The sequence below is a fragment of the Archocentrus centrarchus genome, chromosome 1 (genome assembly GCF_007364275.1).
Source record: "Archocentrus centrarchus isolate MPI-CPG fArcCen1 chromosome 1, fArcCen1, whole genome shotgun sequence".
In the NCBI taxonomy this organism is placed as follows: domain Eukaryota; kingdom Metazoa; phylum Chordata; class Actinopteri; order Cichliformes; family Cichlidae; genus Archocentrus; species Archocentrus centrarchus.
Window position 1 is genome coordinate 28,715,505 of NC_044346.1, and position 20,632 is coordinate 28,736,136.

Below are 20,632 nucleotides of genomic sequence, written 5' to 3' on the forward strand. Positions count from 1 at the left end.
TCTCATTAACTGCAGTTTGTATCCCATTAAACCAAGCCAGGGAGACACTTAATGACCCCACAGACGAGCAAATTACAGAGTTATTATTGCAGACTTTAATTAGTCTTTACTAGCTTGCCTTCAGATTTAGATTTAGTTATTTTTAAGTCTTATTTTTCCAAAGAAATACATTAGACAGAGCTATAGCTTCATGAGACAATTTTACACATACCGTAACTGCTCAATAATCCCATTCACTTCATTTGGAGAGCTTTTTAGACCTCTGCTGAATTGCCCAACATCATGATGCAATTTGGGGTTTTTAATCGCCGTTTTAGCAGTTACAGCGTGGCTGTCCGATTTCCTGCAACAAAAGTGTGCAGTGCCATTAGTGCGAGTAATTCCACACAGCAGGCTTCCAGTTGTGGATGTGATCGGACCTGGAGAAAACAACATGCTTCACAATGGAAAACCTGAGCTAATGTCTTCGATCGTCCCAACTTTATTGTGTTTTTTTTTTTTTTTTTTTTTTTTCTGGGGCAATTACACTTTTTAGACATTATGAGGGAGAAGTACCCACAGATGGGATATAATCCTTTGGCTCTATTGCGTGTTTATGTAAACTTGCTCTGTTTTCAGGTGTGTTTAGTGTTACACCGTGTCATACTGAATACTGTGTCCCATAAGATTTCCTAAATGGGTCTGGAGGAGTGCTGGGAACTTATTGCAAGGTCACTGGTGAGTCATGGAGCTGATGGCAGGCCACTGGGGAGTGTGGTGTAGTGCTGGGATGGTTTGCTACTGTGTCATTGTTACATTAAGGGATGTCAGGGTCAGACTTTTTAAGTACTTCCACAAAGAATCCCCTTTTCTCCCGTGGCTGGCCAGCACAAGTCATCTTGTGGGCAACCGCGCACCTATAGTTAAGTGTATTTTTACATATACCGAGTGCCATATGCCTGACGACATGGAGGCTAACCTCTCCATTGTGGCCCACTCCATATTTCAGTCCAGTGCAGAAGTCAAATAAGCAAAGCCACGCAGCGGGTCAGATATTGAAAATTGTGCACTTATAGAGGGAAAAGGAAAACAGAGAGAGTTCTTGTACTGTTTAAAACTTTGTCTTATATAAACGCAGCCAGAGCTGGGGTGATATCTGATAAAATAGATCAAAATTACATTATTGGCTTTTATAGCCCACTGAAAACATAGCCCAAAGGTATGCTATTTGGCAGAGAGCAGCTCGTAATATGTCTAAGAATTGTTACCATCTGGCTTGACTGCAGGGAATGCTTCTCTCTTAAAAACCTCAAAGTCAAAATGATACAAGTAAAATGCAGCATTCATAACCAGGTTGGCTTTTTATGGATGCCTGTCTACATTGATTTGGCTCCACACTGTCTTGAAGATAACTCGCGCTATTTAGAAGTAATCATTTTTCTTTCTAAAAGTAGGTCTCACCATATCTCTATAATGGTAGAGAGTCCAGATAGACTATAAGATTTGAAGCATTGCAATTCCTGCGTTAAAGAGGAATTGTTGAAATTTGTTATTTTTGTTCTAAAAACTGACTGCCAATAATCCTTTTAGTTACAGCATGCATGAAAGATAAGGTAGAAAACAGAGCACCATTATCAGCTTTTAGTTTGTCTTCATCAATGCAACCTCCTGAAAACACAAATGTACAGTACTATATGCCTCTGCCTGGCTAGGAAAATGTTGTCCTCTGACATTTTAACCCTTTTTTTCTGAATTACACCCTTCTAATTGCACTCCTGTACACAGTTTCAGCCCCCCATTACCTTATTATGAGATTACAATGTCAATGTGGTCAGAACTGTGACAATTACAGTAAGTGGTGGAGTAATTTTCAGCGTTAAATGGGATCTTTGTGCTATGTTGCCATATATTCCCGTGGCCTATCGTGGGTTGAAGGGAGGCGGGTCATTCTCATGTCTGCAATGAGGTGAGCAGGTACTCAAATGCATGTGTATATGCACAAGATCATATACATTATTGTCTTATATTGGCAAATGTACATCCTGAGTCACACTGACAAGCTGCTATGGACCAAGAGTGTGTGTGTGTGTGTGTGTGTGTGTGTGTGTGTGTGTGTGTGTGTGTGTGTGTGTGTGTGTGTGTGTGTGTGTGTGTGTGTGTGTGTGTGTGTGTGCGCAAGAGGCCTGTGGCATATGAAACATGAGTCCCTGTTTAGCAGTATGAGCCATGGGGGAGAGAGAAGGGGAGGCTGTTTTCTCAATGCCTCCTTGACCTGTCACTACTGATGATGTGTGTATGTATATGCATGTGCATGTGAGTGTGTGAGAATCCAGCAGACCTCTACAGGGGGACAGCCACCCCTTCCACCCCCTCCATCTCCTCCCCCGCTGCTGATATCCTCTCATGCCACCACCACCACCCCTCCTTCCCCACCTCTCCTCCCCTCTCCTGGTGCCCTGGTATGAGAGAGAAAGCTGTTGTTAATAAAAAGTTTTCAAAGAATGGGATGAAAAGGGAGGTGAAATTGAGCGGCCCAGGCCGTATTATTTCTTCTCCGTATGGGAGCTGGCCTCTCGCGGTCTCTTCGACGCTCTCGGACCGGGAGGGGGTCGCTTGCTCGGTGACCATTACTGCCCCGGGGCCAAAGCAAATGATTTGCCTCTTTGAGGCTTCAAAGGGGAGCAATTACACTTAAGTAACCAAATGAATAGATAGCCCAGCTTGGCAGCAGTTTGGAGGAAACAGTGGAACCCTTTGAGGGAAGAGGCACCACACCTTAGGAGTAATATGTAACAGCTCGCATCACAGGGAGAAAAAAAAGAGAAGAAAAAATAAACAAGTGAATATTCTGCCACTGAATTCTGAAGAAAAAAGGTGCTGAAGCCTGCCCAAACCAAAACAACAACATCATTTAGAGTGGTTTACCAATCCAGCCGATAGCTCTTAAAGTAATTGTTGCCTTACAGAAATAGAGACCCAACCACTGGCCACTTTGGCTAGCATATCACATAAACACATACTGTATGCAGCATCATAATGTGGCAAATTTGGGAGAAATTAGACACAAAATTGTTATTTTTTTCCTTCAAATATACTGTGCTGTATTTCCATTGATTTGTTCTAGTGTGTTGTTTATCTGAAAAAAAAGCCTCAGTAAAGCCTCAAATCTCTTTGCCACAGAAACAGGATTTGTTTGCATGATGCTTATGTTTGTTTTTTCATGGATGTTGTAATTGCCATTTACACAAATTTCAAAAAGACCCGCGTCCAAATGTGCTTGAGACGACGATGCTAAAACAAGATATAAATCACCCTGGTGCGGAATCAAACTGCGTGTGTTACACAATGAATAACATTAATTGCAATCTTGAGAACCATGAATTGGAGTTATGTGAGGGGCACACACATAAAGTCAGCCTCTCCCCACTGATAAAAGGCTTGAAAAAGGCCCTATTGAGTGAAGTGGAGACTGGGAGTTTGGTAGGGGAGCTCACCTGTGGAGAGGAGTCTATAGCTGCATAGAAGGCCCAACAGCTGCCAGGGTTGTAAGTCTAGGCACCTAGCAGAGCTGCAGAATGGGAAATGCAAGAAGCTCTTTCAATGCACTGCCACTTAGTAACAGAAGGCATGTGCCAAACTTGCAGAATGAGAATGAAAACTCCCCCTTTGGAGTTCACTAAATATCAGCAGCGACTCTCTTTTTATCCCCTCCCCTTCTCTCCCCCCTCCTTTCCTTTTCTTTTCTTTTCTACTTTAGTCTATTATAATTCCTCCATAAAAGAACAATGGTTGACTGAAAGACCCCAAACCACAGAGATATACCAACAATCGGCAGGGAGAAGGAAAAAGGGGGGACTCGGCTGAAGTGTGGAAGCCATCAATTACTGAGGGCCTAAAGTTAACATCCCAGCAGGATATGTGCATTAGAATGCAGCTATGGGCAGCAGATGCCTAGCGGAGCGGTCAAAAGAGCATCTCGAGCTCATAAGAGGACATATGCAATGTGGGAGACTCGCCTCCGCTGCGTTGCCTTGGAATCTACAAAAGAATAGAAAATTAAATTGAATGATGATTGTAGTAGTGGCTCAAAAGGAGCCATTGTGAGAAACTAAATGGAATTATAGGTTTGAAATGTGATGAACAACTGACATCTCACATAATGGATGCCATTACACATGGCTGTGGTGCAGTCTCAATAAATCTCACAGATCAGCAGTGAGATTGTATATGATTGTATTTGGGATTCACCACCGTGGGATTCAACAAGTGGCCCTATAAACTCCAGCTGGGTCAAAAACACACCATGATTCCCCTGTATGCACTGCCCTAACAGGATTTTCCCCTCTCACCACATCTCTCTATTCTGGCTACTCAGCAAGACTCAGCCCTCCAGGCTTCCTTGCACTGCTAATTTACACTAGCCTGCAGGCTACCTTCACAGTCAGGACAGTGCAATTGTATTTTCAGGCTCATTAAGCAATAGCACAAAAAGGGGGAGCTCTTACCCCCCATCTACTTTCTCGTCCACGGTCTGTTCAGCGGGTGAAAAGGGGGTGAACAGAAGTGATAAAAGCCGGGATAAAGAAATGAGTAGGACTCTTAATTACAGTTGTGAGACTCTATCTGGTTGTTTGCGTTTACTACATCAGTGTGTTTGGGAGTCAGTGGAGGAGGATGAGAAGAAGAAGGAGCACATGCACAGTCGCTGCTCTCAATCTTCTGAGAACCAATCCGGCTGCTGGGTAGCAGCCCTATTCAGGATCGAGCCATGCTTATTTATTTGAAAGAGACCCCGCTTTTTAAACTTCCCACCCTCTCCTTTGTTCGAATTCTCATGGGGAGGACTTTGAAATTGTAATCTCAGGATATTCAAACACACATATTTGTTCTGACCTTTGGTGCCTGCAATAACATTATTACTATGAAACAAGCCTTGCCATCTTGGATCTACAGTGTATGAAAACACTTTTGACTGCAAAATATTGACTTGCAAAGGTGTGTACTAATTAGATGTAACACACGATTAGCTAATAAAGAAAGATTAGTTCTAAACATTATTGTAAACGAAATAATGAATGGGGTCATTTTAACTCAGCTACAATTACAGGAATTTTGCATCAATTATAGGGAATGGTTAATTTGCTGGTAAAAATATTAACTGACAGAAAAAGAAAAAAATGTTTTCCACCTGGAGGCAATTTTCAAAAAGGAAGTGTTAACTTTGTGAAAAAACCCCCATTAAAATGTAAAGTTTTTCATCCGTTTTGACATCAGTTGTTTTTAAAACTCATTGCTTTATTGGTGTGATTGTGATTAATGTTTTCCAGTTCAATGAAATACAATAACAGATACAAATTGTTCCTAATTTACTATAATTTGACCATATGAGCACTGTAAATGTACCTGCATTCACCCATAATGATTGAATAATCCTCGCAGTTACACTTAATGGAAATTCTTTGGAAGGAATTATCTATATTTCATATCACTCTGTTTAAATATCACCCCAAAACTTTTTTATTACGTAAAACAGAAAATATAATATCTACCAAATTGCTGTAATTTATACAATAGTTACTGGTTTTGGCCTCTCGGGGATTTGAAGCCAGCAGTAAAAGAGAAAATTGATGCTGCTGCCTTAGTTTTTTTTTTTTCCTCAGATATACTGCATCACAGCTTTGGCTGCTAAGAGCATATGAGATTGTGGTGACATTCTTCGGTTTGTGAATGAGACCGCAGAGTAGCCACACAAAGTTCCTCGTCCCCAGTGCTCAACCTAACTCGCCCACTTGCATTGTCTCTAGACTTTCCTCAAGAATGTGGATTTCTATGGCCGATGGAAAGCCAGATGAAATTGCCAATTGCATTGTCACCTCTTGAGGTTTTTCCTCCTTAACAATCTCTATTGGCAAGAGAGCTCAGGAGGAACCCTGTTTTTGAAGATACTAGAGTGGCAAGCGGTGTTAGAGATGCTACTCAAAAATCTATCCCGTATTAGCTTATGAACAAGTATTAATTTAAAAACGGACTTCAAAATGCAAATCCCACACCCAGTGATGTATGAAATAAACCTCGCTGTGACTTGGTTTGAGTCAAAAAGAGCAGCTATAACACTGCAGGGCACTCCATGCTTTTTTACAGTCCAAAAAAGAAGCCACGATGAAGGCAATTTGCTTCCTTTCCTTTAGCACGGCAAGAATATTTCTCTCATTACCCGACATTCAAACACAGGGCACTCTGATGCCACAAGAGGAAGTGGCTTTGGCAGAAAATGTCAAACCAGCGTTTAAGTGCAGGATTGAAGCCAGTCTGATGTGGAGTGGATCAACTTGTTAAGTCAAATTAAAGGTCAAAGATATTTTCCGCAGTACAGAGAAACACAAATAACTGCTTTTTAAACTGCTGTTAAACAGAGAGTGCTGTGCTGGTTGCCGTATGTGAGGGAGCTGAACCAATTAAAGTGTTGACTGAGGTAGAAATTTTAAATAATAGATAGTTCTTGGTTTCATGCAGAAATGGTGACTGCATCTCCATGCAGAATGTTCCGTTTGATTACATGAAGTGGATAGCTTTGTTCAACTTTGGCTTGGTATCTCAGTTTTCTTCAGCTAATTTCAGACAAGAAAAGCCAGAGAAAGCAAGAGTGATGTGTTGGGATGTTGCTGAGAGCAACACACTCACTTGTCTCCATCTGCTCCACACTCTGTCATGTCAGCAAAGTGTCCATCTTGCTGAGGCCTGTAGCTACAGGTCTTTGTGCCACTGTTGACACATCTCACAGGGATTGGGTTCCACAGCTCACTCACTCCTTATAAATGATCTGTTTGTTTGTCAGAAGGCCTCGCTACAGTGGGGAATTCACATATTGTTGATGGAAGACGGACATCAGCTCAACGGGAATAACACGGAATCAGAGTTCATAAACTTTTGCACACTCCAATGGGTTTGTATAAAGAAAACTTAAAATCTGGTTTATGGGGGTCTCTGAGTTAAAAAAGAAAAGACAAAAGTTTGACATGCGAGTGACCTCAAACATCTACAGCCTTAAACTGTTTTCTCACATAGCTTACCACTTGGCCCTTGCACTTCATGAACTGGATAAATGGTTTAATTGAAGCATGAGAGTATTGGAAACAGCTCCTTGCTCATACATGTGAAAAAGTATTCATTTCTGGTGCCAGCTGAGAGGAAAGTGCTTCCCATCAAGCTAGCATCGACCTTGAAGAACAGATCTGCTTTCAAACTCACTAACACCTTCTGACACAGTTCACTCGCCTGCATGCTGTTACAGAAATGTCTTTTGAGGCAGGGGAGAGAGGACCCGAAGCTAAATACACGGCACCAAACACCAGGGGAGGAGAGGTGAGTGTACTTCTCATGTAGATTTATTTCTGGATGTACCTGTATCAGATGAATGAGGTTGTGCACTCGCAGCCCGACTCTCATCCCCTTCTTGCACGACAGCATGGAGATGAGACAGAGGGAAGGGGCACACATTTAAACACAAACCAGCTGGATGACAAGAGGCCACGGTGTGTGAGGAGACAGAGGGCTGGTTTTGTCAGATAGGAAATGAAGGAGCAGACTCAACATCAGGATTTACTCAAGTTGAATGATCAAGTAGAAGCTGTGCCTCTCACCTGATGAGAGGTAAATTTTTACACCTGAGGGCTTTCAAGGGGCCAACCATCAGTGAGCTCAGTACAGATTCATATGTGAGGTTCAGCTGGGAAAAGTGGAACTTGAAGGTTAGGTCAAGCCAGTTAAATATCATTGTTGTCATCCAGTTAAGCAACTAATCTTGGAGGGGGCCTATTAAAGTAATTTGAGGGAGTAAAAGAGGGTGGAGGAGTGGAGGGCTTAAGTTCTTAGACTGACCACTAGCTCAGTCCATCTTCACACTAATCCACTTCTTGTGTATTTGATAGCTTTGCTGACTGTGTGAGTTCTCAGTGGGGTCTTGTGTTGGCTTGGAGGCCTCAGTGTGCTGCTGACATGTTTAATGTGATATCAGCTTGGACATGTCAGTGGAGAAGAATTTAGATGTTAATCATCATTAAATTTAAGGGATTCATACTGTAGTTATTTTTGTGAGTGATAGATACTTGAAGTGTTGTGCTTCATGTATTCCCATATTTATTCAGCTTTATGCTTATACTTCACTACACATTTATGAAAAAGACTGAACTTTTTATCCTACACATATTTTACTCATTGCACTGCAGATTAAGACTTTATTCAAACCATCTCTCTACCTCACATTACTGAACCCAGTAATGTAATTACAATAGTAAAAGCTTCCTACATGTCCATCCAGCTATAGTCATCATGTTTTTCAGTTTATGTACATTTTTGCTGATAATATGAAGGACTTTGCATGGATGGATGGACTATTCTACATAGTGATTGACACTTGGATCAGTGTATTAACTTCATGAATTTGGATTTGTAATACTCAGAAAATGACCTTTATGACATTATAGGAGCTCTGCAAATAATGATTAAATAATGCAGTAATGGCATTTCCAATTATTATTATGGTTAACTTCATGAAATTAGTCATTTATGGCTCTCCTTATACATTTTTCAGCCGTTGTTCTATGTTCATAATAGTTTTTGAGTTTTTTTTTTTTTTTTTTATTGCTGTTGGAGATTTTTTTTTTTTTTCTTCTCATAACAAAATATGTCCAGATGAGTTGAAAAATGAACCCAGACGTGAAACAGTTAACTGTCAGCGCCTGCTTCCACCCAGCTCCATGCACTGGACTATGAAATATTCGGAGGACAATTGGTTAAGTGGAGTTAACCGTTGCCTTTTCTCCCCGAGGTATCTTCCTTTTTGATCCTGCCGAGTCTGGCGCCTTGCAAAACACAACTTGTCTGGCTTATTAAATAGTATGACCTGGAGAAAGAAAACGCCTGTTGCTTCTCAACCGAGGCCATTGTTAAGGAGAAGAGCTCCTGACAGGCCTTAAATTGCTGCAATGCTCTGTGACCAACACTCATACCTAATCAATTTCTATCCTGGCTCCGCACTCTTTCTGATTGGAATTTCTTTTAAGCTGCTTCTCTTATTTCTATTTCTATTATGTACTCTTATACAGGCAGGTTATTTATTTACGAATGCATTTGCTTTTATTTTGTGAATGAAATATATTTTAATGTCTGATATCTTTAATAAAAGTATTTGAAATTGACGTGTAATTCATTAGTCCCTGCTCAGCTTTACAGTAGGACAGTAATTCAAGTACCGATGGATGTGCCCTGCTAATGGATGTAAATGGTCAAGAGAGTCCTCCCCACTGGTTAATTGCGCTAAAATTGGTCTAAGCTACTTTGTGAGACCCATCAATAGCCCCGCACCGCATGGGGTCTGTATGATTAACGTCTCCTTCCTTTCAAAGGCCTCTTGATGTTCTCTTGGAAGGCAGTAGGCCAATCACAACCGCACTCTGAGACGTCACGAGGCCAACTTGACGAGATGATTGGTGGAAGCAGGGCGGGGGGGATGGCCCCTGTCCTTTTATAGACGACCCCGTCCAGCGCGTAAAAAGCTACTGGGCACCACTGACAGCGCAAAGACTCACTTTGGACACCGTACCCCTCAGCCACGTAATTCCTCTAAACGGGCCGCACGGAGGTGCATGGCCCCATCCCCTTGTATCATGATGAATCCTGTACAGGGATCTCCGTCCCAAGACGCTAAACAGCTTCATCAAAAGGAGGAGACGGATACGGAGGGCGAGGAGCTGCAGCCTAAAGACATGACAACCGAGAAAGGATACAAACTTCAGCGGAGCAGCCTCCCGTTTAGCGTTGAGTCGTTGATTTCCAAGAAGACCACCTGTCGGACTTCTTACTCGCCCTCAGATTTAGGTCTTGTTCTGCCGAAGCCCGTGGCAGGGCAAGGCGCACATGTCTCTCCAAGGACTTTTTACGCGGAGAGGAAGATTTCGGCTGAAAGCTCGCAGAGTGTTTCCTGTAGCTCCAGCGAGAACAGTCCACAGTTTTGTGAAAAAGATCAGAGCACTTGGTTCCAGACGTCCTCCTTTTCTACACCTCCCCGTAAGTCCGTCACTCTGCTGTTATCAGACCAAAATAAACTACGTTTACTCACTTTTCTATAGGGGCTACATATGAAGTTTAATTATGAAATACCTTGTTGACTTAGATGCGCATGACATACGTGCTTTTCTTTCTTGTATTTTACGTGTCATTTATTAGCGATGATAAAGGAATGATAGTAAAATGTTTGCATCTGAGCTCATGAAGCGCTTGTTGTTCTGCAGCACTGGTTCTTGGCCAGAAATGGTTTGTTTCCTACTTTCTTATATGTGTCTTAATGTATTTTTATCATAAATCATATATGAAAGCAGATTTTGTTGAAAGTCTGAGCGTATGCTCAAACAATTGATTCCACATTTACGTACCTAACCAGTCTGTGATGCAGGTTAATTTGTCAACAAAAACATACTAAAGTCTCTTTATCAATGTGCATTTACCTGCGTTATGCTTGTGTTTGTATCTAATGGCGAACACGCTTAAGTTCACCTGCTGTGATAATCCCGCTTCGGTTAAACTCCAATTTAATCTAACCTCAGTTATTTCTCTTTACAATTTCTTTGTGACAGGAAGCTCAAGTCCAACTCAGTGTACTTTAAGGAAACACAAAAACAACAGGAAACCTCGAACACCCTTCACTACCTCACAGCTGCTGGCGCTGGAGCGCAAGTTTCGCCAGAAGCAGTACCTCTCCATCGCAGAGCGAGCCGAGTTCTCCAACTCTCTCAACCTGACGGAGACTCAGGTCAAAATATGGTTTCAGAACAGGAGGGCCAAAGCCAAGAGACTGCAGGAAGCCGAGCTGGAAAAGTTTAAGTTGGCCTCCAAGCCCGTCCTGCCCGCCTTCGCGCTGCCTTTCCCCCTTGGAGCGCACATGAGCTCTCCATCATGGGGCCCTTCAAACGCCTTCCCGAGGCCCAGTCTGCCGGTCCCAGGACTGTTCAGTGGACCCGTGACTTATGGGATGTACTATTTGTCTTAATATTTCAGTCTGAGTGTGTGTGTGTGTGTGTGTGTGTGTGTGTGTGTGTGTGTGTGTGCGCGCGCGCGCGCGCGTCTGGTTATGGCTGCAGTACACTTAAAAATAAGGATAATGCTTCTTTTAGCCAACATTTCGGGGAAAAAAAAAACAAAAAAAAACATTTTTTTTATTTTCAATTTGGAGTTCATATTGTTTTCCAAACTCCAAAACCCAAGATAGATAAGACATGTGGCAAATGTTGATTTTAAAATGTGTGCGTAATCGGACTGAGTGCGCTCACTTGCTCTCATTTTTGTGTCCAATTCTGCGGATCGTGGATTCACAGCCTCAATTTTCTTAGGCAAAACTCCATAACTAGATGTCAAGGGTTTTTTAAATGACATGCCTTAAATGTCTCATCCCAGCCTGTCCTCCGTCCTCTGCAAAAGCAACTGGACATTTAAATGTGTCCGAATCTAAAGGCAATAATCCTCTAAAGCGGGGGGATATTATTAAAATCAGCAGAAAAGTACTTAATTAGTGTCAGTGCCTTAAGACCATGAAGTGTACTCTCTTTATCATCACTTGAAGTCCTCATTCAGCATTGACTATTTTTCTGTCATCTGGTAACGTTTTCCATATTTGCTGTGTTAATATCTGTATTTCCTGACACGATTTCTATATTTTTTTAAAGGGGAGACAGAATTATATTTTAGAAAAAATACATGTATTAGTTTTTTTTAACCTTCACAACGTGGCCTTTATGGGAGTGATATTTGATATTAGATTTTCTTTGAGGAATTTTGCTGTAAATGTAAATAAAATTTGTAGTGTTCTCAAAGTCCTGCACCCTAGCTTAAAGGGCAGGGGAAGTGGTATTTATTGAATATCTTTGTATCTGTACTGTGTACATATATGAGTCTATCTAAATGTGCAGTAACTTGTAAAAACTGATTTTTAGTAAATAAACATTATCCAAGACCTGAAAGTCCCTGACTCATAACGTTTGTCCCTGTTTCTCATATTAAAATATCTTCATTAATCTGTGGAGAAGGAGCCTCCAAGTCTTGTGCGGATTTATGTGCAGTGCAACGCAAAGGGGGCTTTGCTAAAGGTAGAAAAGACAGGATATTCTATACACTGTTGTTTTTGAGATGTTATTTATGTATTTTACTAAGGGAGACATAAGTGTGTAAAACGTCCAACGGCATATGACAACCTCATCGCCTCACCCGCATTTAATTATCTTACTTGGGAATTGAAACATAAATGTTTGATTTTCAGTGCACTTCTACTTACTTTTACCGTGCTACATTGCGTACTTTTCTCACTTTGGAAATAACTAGTATAGGGTATGATTTACGTATTCATTTATTTACATTTTAAAGAGAAAAAAAAGTTCAGCCCGCTTTTCAGTTAAATCCTAAAAAGATTTAATATTTAAATCTCATTTTGTCATAACGATATGTTTTCTCGGAGAAAGAACACCTTTATTTTTCTTTTAAATATTAAAAACACATTTTTGTGCGTTTTGTTGAAAACCAACGCAAATCTGTTGTACTACAGTAAACACAAATGTCCAAAAGTGTCACATGATCCGCAAACGTCATGCATGCCTGTCCAATTTAGAAACAAAAACAAAATCAGTGTGACAAACTGTTTATTTCCGATCTTTGCTGCATGCGCACATCAAGCGGTAGCCAAGGCACATTTATCTATGATATAAACCTATAGGTTACAGACATACAGTGCGATGAGTACAAATTACCTGCACCACGTTTCTGGGAAAGTCTAGCGTTTTTAATTTTGCCTTTGGTTTTGGAATTGATACATTTTATTGTTTCCAGTTTTTGCCTGTTACACTTCTGGCACATTGGTAAGCTCTTAAGGCCAATATAATTACCTAGAATATAGAGTTAATAGAAACATTTCCCCCATAATTGGTTCAAACCCTCAAATGTTCCCATTTTACTTCAATTTTTAATTTGTTCTTGTTAATCTGCCTCTAATTAAATGAAGCTAGAGCCTCCGTTCTCACAAAAAGCAGAGAAACAAAAGATTTATAGTTAGTGAGTTTTTTTATTTTATTTTTTTATTTAATAAACTCTCACCGTTAAAGGCCACAGTTATAGAAGTTGGTTTCCAGAAGCTGGAACACATAATTGCGAAGCTTTGCGAAGAAAAAAAGAAAAGAAAATGAAGGCAGGTTGTGATTACTCAGCCTGCCCAGGAGAGGGCGCTGGCGGCGATCTGCGGCTCTCAGCGCTGATGAAGAAAGGGCTCTTCCGTTGGTTCGTCCTGTCACAGACAACACTGCAGCGAGGTGAGTACAGAGTACGGGGTGAGTGCTTGAAAGAATATCTGACAATACGTTTTTAATTAATGGTTAGTTGGGGCTATGCATGTATCGGTGGACACAAAATGGAGAAGTGGCCTGACAGGCCAGTTCTGTTTTGTCAAAGTTCCGGCGTCGCAGACGGCGTCCCCTGACCTTGGCTAGCAAGCTAACAGAGTTAGCTACCGTCGGCAGATTTGCAGGGTTTGAATTGAGTAGAATGTCAAGGACGGTGCCACTACCACTATTTTAAAAATAAAACGCGCTACGTATAACTTAGGTGTACTTAATTATGCGCCATCTGTGATTTAGCTTAATACTGTCTGACCATGACCCCGGGGTCCAAGAGAAACTTAATAGTGAGAACTAAGAGTATTGATTGAAGGACTATATTTACTTCTCGGCGTACATAAATTTGGAAGTGACTATGTGTATGCATTTTTACTGTGCCTTAAACATATTTGATTTAACAATGAAAGGCACTTTTTTTCAGCCTCGTGTAAATGCGAACGTCTATCCGTATGCTATAATCACTGGACAGTCAATTTTATATTCGTGTGCATATAGTCTTTGGAGCATCTCAATGGGGAAGAAAAAAAAATCATTCTGGATCTCTATACTGATATGGACTGGGTAATGTCTTAGGAATTAAATTATCTCACATCGTTTGATGGAAATAAAAATTATCAACCAACAGAGGGCTGAATTCAAAGAGACCCCAAAAATCAAAGTAAAAAAAAATGGCTAGTCCATTTTGCCGAAATTTCATTGCAGAAACTCAAAATGGTACTCAGTAGTTTGTATGGCTCCTAGCATAATGTCCCAGATGTGTTCTATTGGATTTGTGTCAGGAATCCCTGGGGGCAGTCAATGGTATCAGTTTCTTTATCCTCCAGGAACTGCCTACTTAAACTCGCCACATGACCATCCATCCTCATCAGACCATCACTGATCCACCACCAGACTAGTCATGCTGAACGATGTTAATTCAATTCATTTTTATTGATATAGCACCAAATCATAACAAATGGTCACCTCAAGGTGCATACTGCAGGTAGCATAACATTCTCCATGGCTTCTCCAGACCTTTTCATGTCTGTCACATGTGCTCAGGAGGAACGTGCTCTCATCTTTGAAAAGCACAGGGTGCCAGTGGTGGACCTGCCAATTCTGGGATTCTATGGCAAACGCCAATTGGGCTCTGTGGTGCCAGGCAGTGAGCATCACTGGAGGATGTCGGGCCCTCAGGCCACCTTCATGAAGTTTGTTTCTGATCGTTGCGTCAGAGACATTCACACGAGTGGCCCGATGGAGGTCATTTTGTAGGGCTCTGGTAGTGCTCATCCGGTTTCTCTTTGCACAAAGGAGCAGATATCAGTCCTGCTGATGGATTAAGGACCTTCTACGTCCCTGTCCAGCTCTCCTAGAGTAAATGCCTCTCATTCATGCTCTCGAGACTGAGCTGGAAGACACAGCAAACCTTCTGGCAATGGCCCGGCCAGATCATTATCCTAGAAATTTAATTGACTTGATGCTATACTCTGATTAAAAAGTGTTTCTTTAATTAGAGCAGTGTATGAATATAGTGTTGCTTTAAATAAAAAGTGTCTGATATGTATTTACAATAAAAGTTACTCAGGAAGAAATTCCTAATGCTAATGTATATATATATTTTTTTATACCAGAAGTTTAGGATATAAGTTTGCATATGAGATGTCTTCTGTGTCACAGTTGGTTCTCAGATGATTTTCCAATCCAACAGGAAACTAACACAGGCTTCTTATTGTGATGTCTTTTGAAGGCATCTACCTCATCAGCACATGATTTTTAAAAACTCTTTTCTGATGTCAAACTCTCAACAAAGCCACTAAATATTTACCAAAACACATTTTGACTGGAGTTGTTCTTATTTGTTTTTAACCAGGCAATACTTGTAGTCTGGATGATTTTTGATGTTTTAATTCGGTTTTGTTTTTGTTTTTTTGAGTTAATGTGTTCTTTTCTAATTTCAGACAGTCAAGATGGCAGGCCGTCGTGTAGCCCTGAAGGCCATTGACTGGGTGTCATTTGCCGAGCGGATTCCACCCAACCAGCGCGGCATGTTCAATGCACTGAAGACTCGCAGTGATGCCATCTCTGCCAAGTATGTTATACATTAACTCCAGTGTGTAGAATTAAATTTAGTGTTAGTCAGATTCAGTACTTTATCGTGTGAAGATATTTCAGTGCTTTTGAAAGAACACGAAATATGCATTTAAATGGTGGCAATTTAACAGAAGTATTGCTGCTTGGTGACGGACTCATCTCGTGCATGTGTGGGCTATTGATTCTGGAAGGACTATCAAATACAAAACAAGTTTCTGTAGTACACCAGGATGTATTAATTTACACTGTGCAGTGTACATTGTACAGTGTACATATGTGTGGCAGTAGTAGGGCCCATGTTTGTGCATAGGAGGGGTAGGGTATTATATACTGTGACAACACATAATGGAAAAAATGTTTAACTGATCTCTAGTCTGGGTCTCCACCATCTTGGGCTGCACCTAGTAGTCCTTGTTCTGTTCTGTAGCCTCGGTGAGCTTGGCGTAACACATGAATGAGCCCACTCTGCACCTTCTGTAGATTCTGGATGAAGCGGTCCTCCAACTCACAGTGCATTGCAAGGACAACTTTCAAAATAAGACAGATGAGATTGTTCACACAGATAAAATTAAAGCAAAAATGAGAAGAATATACTTGGGTAGCTGTTCATAAACCTGGGAAAATCACCCACCACTCTCTGAAGTTCTTTGCATGTGGATGATTTTATATTTACATGTCAGGGCTCCAGTCAGCATGTAGTTATTGGCAGCATGTTTGAAGATGTTTTAGAAAAGAGATCATTATAAGATTCATCATCTTGTGTAACTTGCAGTCTAAGGCTGGGTGAATGATAAGGTTTGAATCTGTTATGATTTTGGCTTTCAGCTATTACGAAAACATTTTGGGGGGAAGCAAATATGTTTTAAACCTCAGTTATTGATGTCAAGTTAATGAATAATGTTAATTTTTGTGATTACAGTATTGAGCAAAATAACCACAACTTTTTTTTTTTTCATTATTAAGCAGCCTTACTGCAGATACTAGCTGCTAAAATGATGTGGTTGTCACTTTATTTTTCATAGACTTCAAGTTATCCTATCATGTCCCCAACATTAAATTTGTTTTGTATTAATCAGTTTCCTGGAGGCATTATCACTGAGCTACAGACTGTCTTGTACAGAGTTATTTAGCTATTAATATCCCTTTTAGTCAGTTGATTTAAAAAAAAAAAAATTATATATATATATATATATATATATATATGTGTATATATATATATATATATATATATATACATTTGTATCAACTTTTGAATTTGAACTTTTGTGATTTTGATTCTTTGTTATCCATTTTTATTTGCCTGTTGCCTTTTTGCTCTTTTTATTCCCTCTCTCTGCCAGGCTAGCCTCCCTGCCAGAGAAACCTGTGGCCATTGACTGGAATTACTACAGGAGTGCAGTGGCAAAACCCGGGATGGTTGATGAGTTTGAGAAGAAGGTGAGTGATTGTGTCTAGTTGCTCTGAAAAAATATTCAGATCATTTTAAAAAAAATATTATTTTCCAGATATGCAATCTAGAAAGAATGTAATAGAAACATTATAGAAGTTGTACAGTCTGTAAAAAGTTTTCACACACCTCTGTGAAGCCAACTGAAAAATGAAATACACCTTTACTAGGTTGTTTTTCCGCAAATACACACTAACCATTAGGGCTACAACTATCTTATTTATCTTATTTTAGTAATCGGGTATTCCACCGAGTAATTGAATAAGAAAAATGTTTCCTTTCGCTCCACCTGAGCTCATCGTCTCGATAACGGCTTCACCTCTTTTTTGCTTGCCATGTGTGTGCAGATAGACTGCATGTAAAACTGCTGCTGCCGTGTTATCAGTGTTTTCGTTGAAAAATTGGGCATTGCATGAGCTTGTTCACACACACGGTGTAAAGAGCAATGGAGGTGTGGAAAAACATGTCGGTGACAATACACTCGGTGTTATAGGTTGTTTATTTCAAATGATGGGAGTCCGTTGCAGCAACGGAGAACTTTAATGCTGCTAATGCAGGTAAAACGCTCCGCTTACACTGAGACATCTGAGCGCTGCAGAGTTTAAACGCAGCATTGAAGCAACAAATTTGTGTTGAGGATTTTTTTATAATTGAATTATTTGACCACTAGCCCAGTGGTAGTAGATCTTCACACAAATTGGAAATGGAGAAGGTTCACCTTCAATGTAAAAGTGGCGCCTTTTGCAACAAGTTGGCTGCAGCGCGTTGGCACAATTTTTACTTTAAAGGTAAAACTTCTCCATTTCTGTTTTGTGTTGCACTTTTCAGTCTCCCTACAGCTCTGAGAATAGCTAGACAATGTCTGTAGACAAATTTGTCACTTCCATTCAAACTACAACCTCAGCAATATGCAAGCAACCAAAGCAACCACCAGGAGATTTTTGCCAACAGTTTGGGGAATGCATGTTTTTCTCTAGCGACAGGTGGATGCCAGAGAATCACTGACCATCTGTAGGTCTGTGTGGCTGGGGCTTTAGCAATTATTTTCCCAGTGACTGCCATTAACTTCCAACAACCACTCACAACTGGTCAGGGACCGGTGGTTACCAAATGGTCAGCAGACGAGTCTCTAGGCCTGTGTTACTGGGGCCTTATTTACTTGCTCCTACACTGTCACCATGATTGTCACAAGTCTGGTCTGCAAAACCTCAAAAAAAGCAGAAGTTTTGGCAGTTTGTTCATCCTGAACATTGAGTTTTGTGTTAACACAATGCCACAATCTTCCCAGGAGTGGATGTCCCAGGAAATTCACCCCAAGGTCAGACTGTGCAGTGCTCAGAGAAACTGCATAAAACCCAAGAGCTATAGCTCAGATGCTTCAGGCCTGAGTTAGCATGTTAAAATTTAAAGTTCATAACAGTACAATTAGGAAAAGACCAAACAAGTATGGCTAATTTGGAAGGGTTACCAGGAAAAAGCCTCTTTTATCTAAAAAAGAATATGGCAGCACAGCTTAGGTTTGTGAAGTTGCACCTTAACAAACCACAAGACTTCTGCAACAATGTTCTTTAGACAAACAAGACCAAAGTGGAGATGTTTGGCCATAATTCAATCCCATGTTTGCCAAAAACCAAATGTAGCATGTCAGCACGAACACCTCATATCAACTGTCAAGCATAGCAGTGGAGGGGTGATGATTTTTGGACTTTGCAGCCACAGGACCTGGGCACCTTGCAGTTACTGAATGTACCATAAACTCCTCTGATTACTAAAGTATTCTAGAGTCAGATGTGAGGCTGTGGCCTTCCAACAGCCAAAACTTGGGTGAAATTGGGTCATGCAACAGGCCAATGATCCCAAATACACCAGCAAATTTACAACAGAATGGCTGAAAAAGAACCCAGCAAGGGGTTGCAACAGCCCAAAGCTCAGCCCTTAACCTGATTGAAATGCTGTGGTGTGACCTTAAAAGAGCTCTGCATAAAAAGATGTAAAGAGCGGGCCATAATTCTTCCACAGAAATGCCAGAGACTGAAAAAGTCAACACAGAAAAAAATTGCTTCCAAGTTATTGCTGCTAAAGGTGGTTTTATAGACTATTTAACCAAGGGGTGTACTTATTTTTTACAGATCTGCATAGAGTCCTGTGAAAACATTATTTTTTTTTTTTTACATGACTGGAAGGTAGCATCACAAAGACAAGTAATAGTCCCCAACTTTTAGAAATCCTGGAATTCTTTGCTGTTTGAACCATAGACTGTATATAAAGATCTGTCAGGACACCTCCCGAGAAAGACAAAATATGTGATGTTGTGTGGTCTTTGGGAGTGGGGAAAATGTCTTTACCCTCAACTCAGCCTATTGCTTCGTGGAGTTGAACAAAAAAAATATGTCCTCTTTTTCCACTGAAATGAACTTCTGTCTATTGATTTGTCCATGTACACTAAGTGAAGTTTTTTTTTTTTTTCCTGTTTTAAAGGGCAGAAAAGTCTGTATTTCAGCGGCTGATCTCCATCCCTTCAGAAACTGCAATTCCAATCTCATAAGGACCTCGAGTTCCTAGGTTTAGACAACAATTGTTTTGGGGGAAGAAATACAATAGTTAATGGTCTTTAGAGCTTGAAAAAAAGGCGACTGGACTTCTTTTTGTTTCTTGAAGACGTTTCACCTCTCATCTGAAAGACTTCTTTAGTTCTAGTTAATATTGTTTTGTTTTGTTTTTTTCCTTCAAAAGCTCATGTTTCCTGTTAGCTGTTGTGGGTACAAAATGTACTTCTCATCAAAATGTCTTAGTTTCCCAGTTTTGTTGACTATAACACAAATAGGATGTGTTTTCCCATGACAAGGGGCTCCCAACATACAGTTTTGTCTTAATGCATCTTTATATGCAGTCTATGCATTGACCAGCTTTGTTTGACAGGAAAACTACAGCTTAAATTCCCTGTGTTATCAGTTTAGGTCTTTGCTGTTTTGCATCATATTGGTTGACCCTTCATAATTCCTCCTTCACACAGTTTAAAGCACTGCAGATTCCTGAGCCCACTGACACACAGACAAGCGCCATCAATGCACAGGAGGCTGAGTCTGTAAGTGGCTACATCAAACAAATTTCCATTAATTTTTGCTTGAATGTAAGAAATTTTTAACTGGAAAATTTAATGGTGAGACAAGTATTGGAAGCTGTAATATGTGTGTATCTTTTTATACTTATAAGAATTGTAAATGTGCTAAAAAAAAATTCCAAAGGTAACAAAATTTGGCAAACACAAACTGGTATTTCAGAGGGAGCTGCATCCCACATCCTTTTTTGCTCTTTCAAAGTCATAATTTCACTTTTCTCTAACAGAACAAAAGTGCACAAACCTACTTTGAAGCATCAAAGGCCCGCATTACCCAGTATGAAGAAGAGGTAAGACAGTAGTTGGATTATTTGCTGAAATACACCATGAAAGTGTTAAGGTAATGTTTTAAAAACATACTGCTTTTTTCTGCTTTATGTGTTGTCAGCTGGCTAAATTTAAGAACATGATCCCCTTCGATCAGATGACCATCGAGGACCTCAACAGCGTCTTCCCTGTGACAAAGTTGGACAAGGTCAAATACCCTTATTGGCCCCACAAGCCCATTGCAGAATTGTAATCTCATTACTGGACACTGACCTCACAATAAAGATGATCTATTCTAAGGGAGAACCGTTTGCTGCC

The 20,632-nt window shown here is 40.5% G+C and overlaps 2 protein-coding genes across 2 annotated transcripts; both read left to right on the forward strand.

The window, feature by feature from the left end:
- The first annotated feature begins 9,544 nt into the window (after positions 1-9,544).
- LOC115785086 (homeobox protein MSH-C-like) lies at positions 9,545-11,981 on the forward strand. The gene is made up of 2 exons (XM_030736545.1): positions 9,545-10,044; positions 10,611-11,981. The coding sequence occupies exons 1-2, from the start codon at positions 9,624-9,626 to the stop codon at positions 11,021-11,023; spliced, it is 834 nt and encodes a 277-aa protein (XP_030592405.1). The 5' UTR covers positions 9,545-9,623; the 3' UTR covers positions 11,024-11,981.
- Positions 11,982-13,229: 1,248 nt separating this feature from the next.
- Positions 13,230-20,620, forward strand: LOC115789091 (ATP synthase subunit d, mitochondrial-like). The gene is made up of 6 exons (XM_030742329.1): positions 13,230-13,325; positions 15,350-15,480; positions 16,823-16,919; positions 19,943-20,014; positions 20,275-20,337; positions 20,436-20,620. The coding sequence occupies exons 2-6, from the start codon at positions 15,359-15,361 to the stop codon at positions 20,565-20,567; spliced, it is 486 nt and encodes a 161-aa protein (XP_030598189.1). The 5' UTR covers positions 13,230-13,325; positions 15,350-15,358; the 3' UTR covers positions 20,568-20,620.
- Positions 20,621-20,632: the final 12 nt, after the last annotated feature.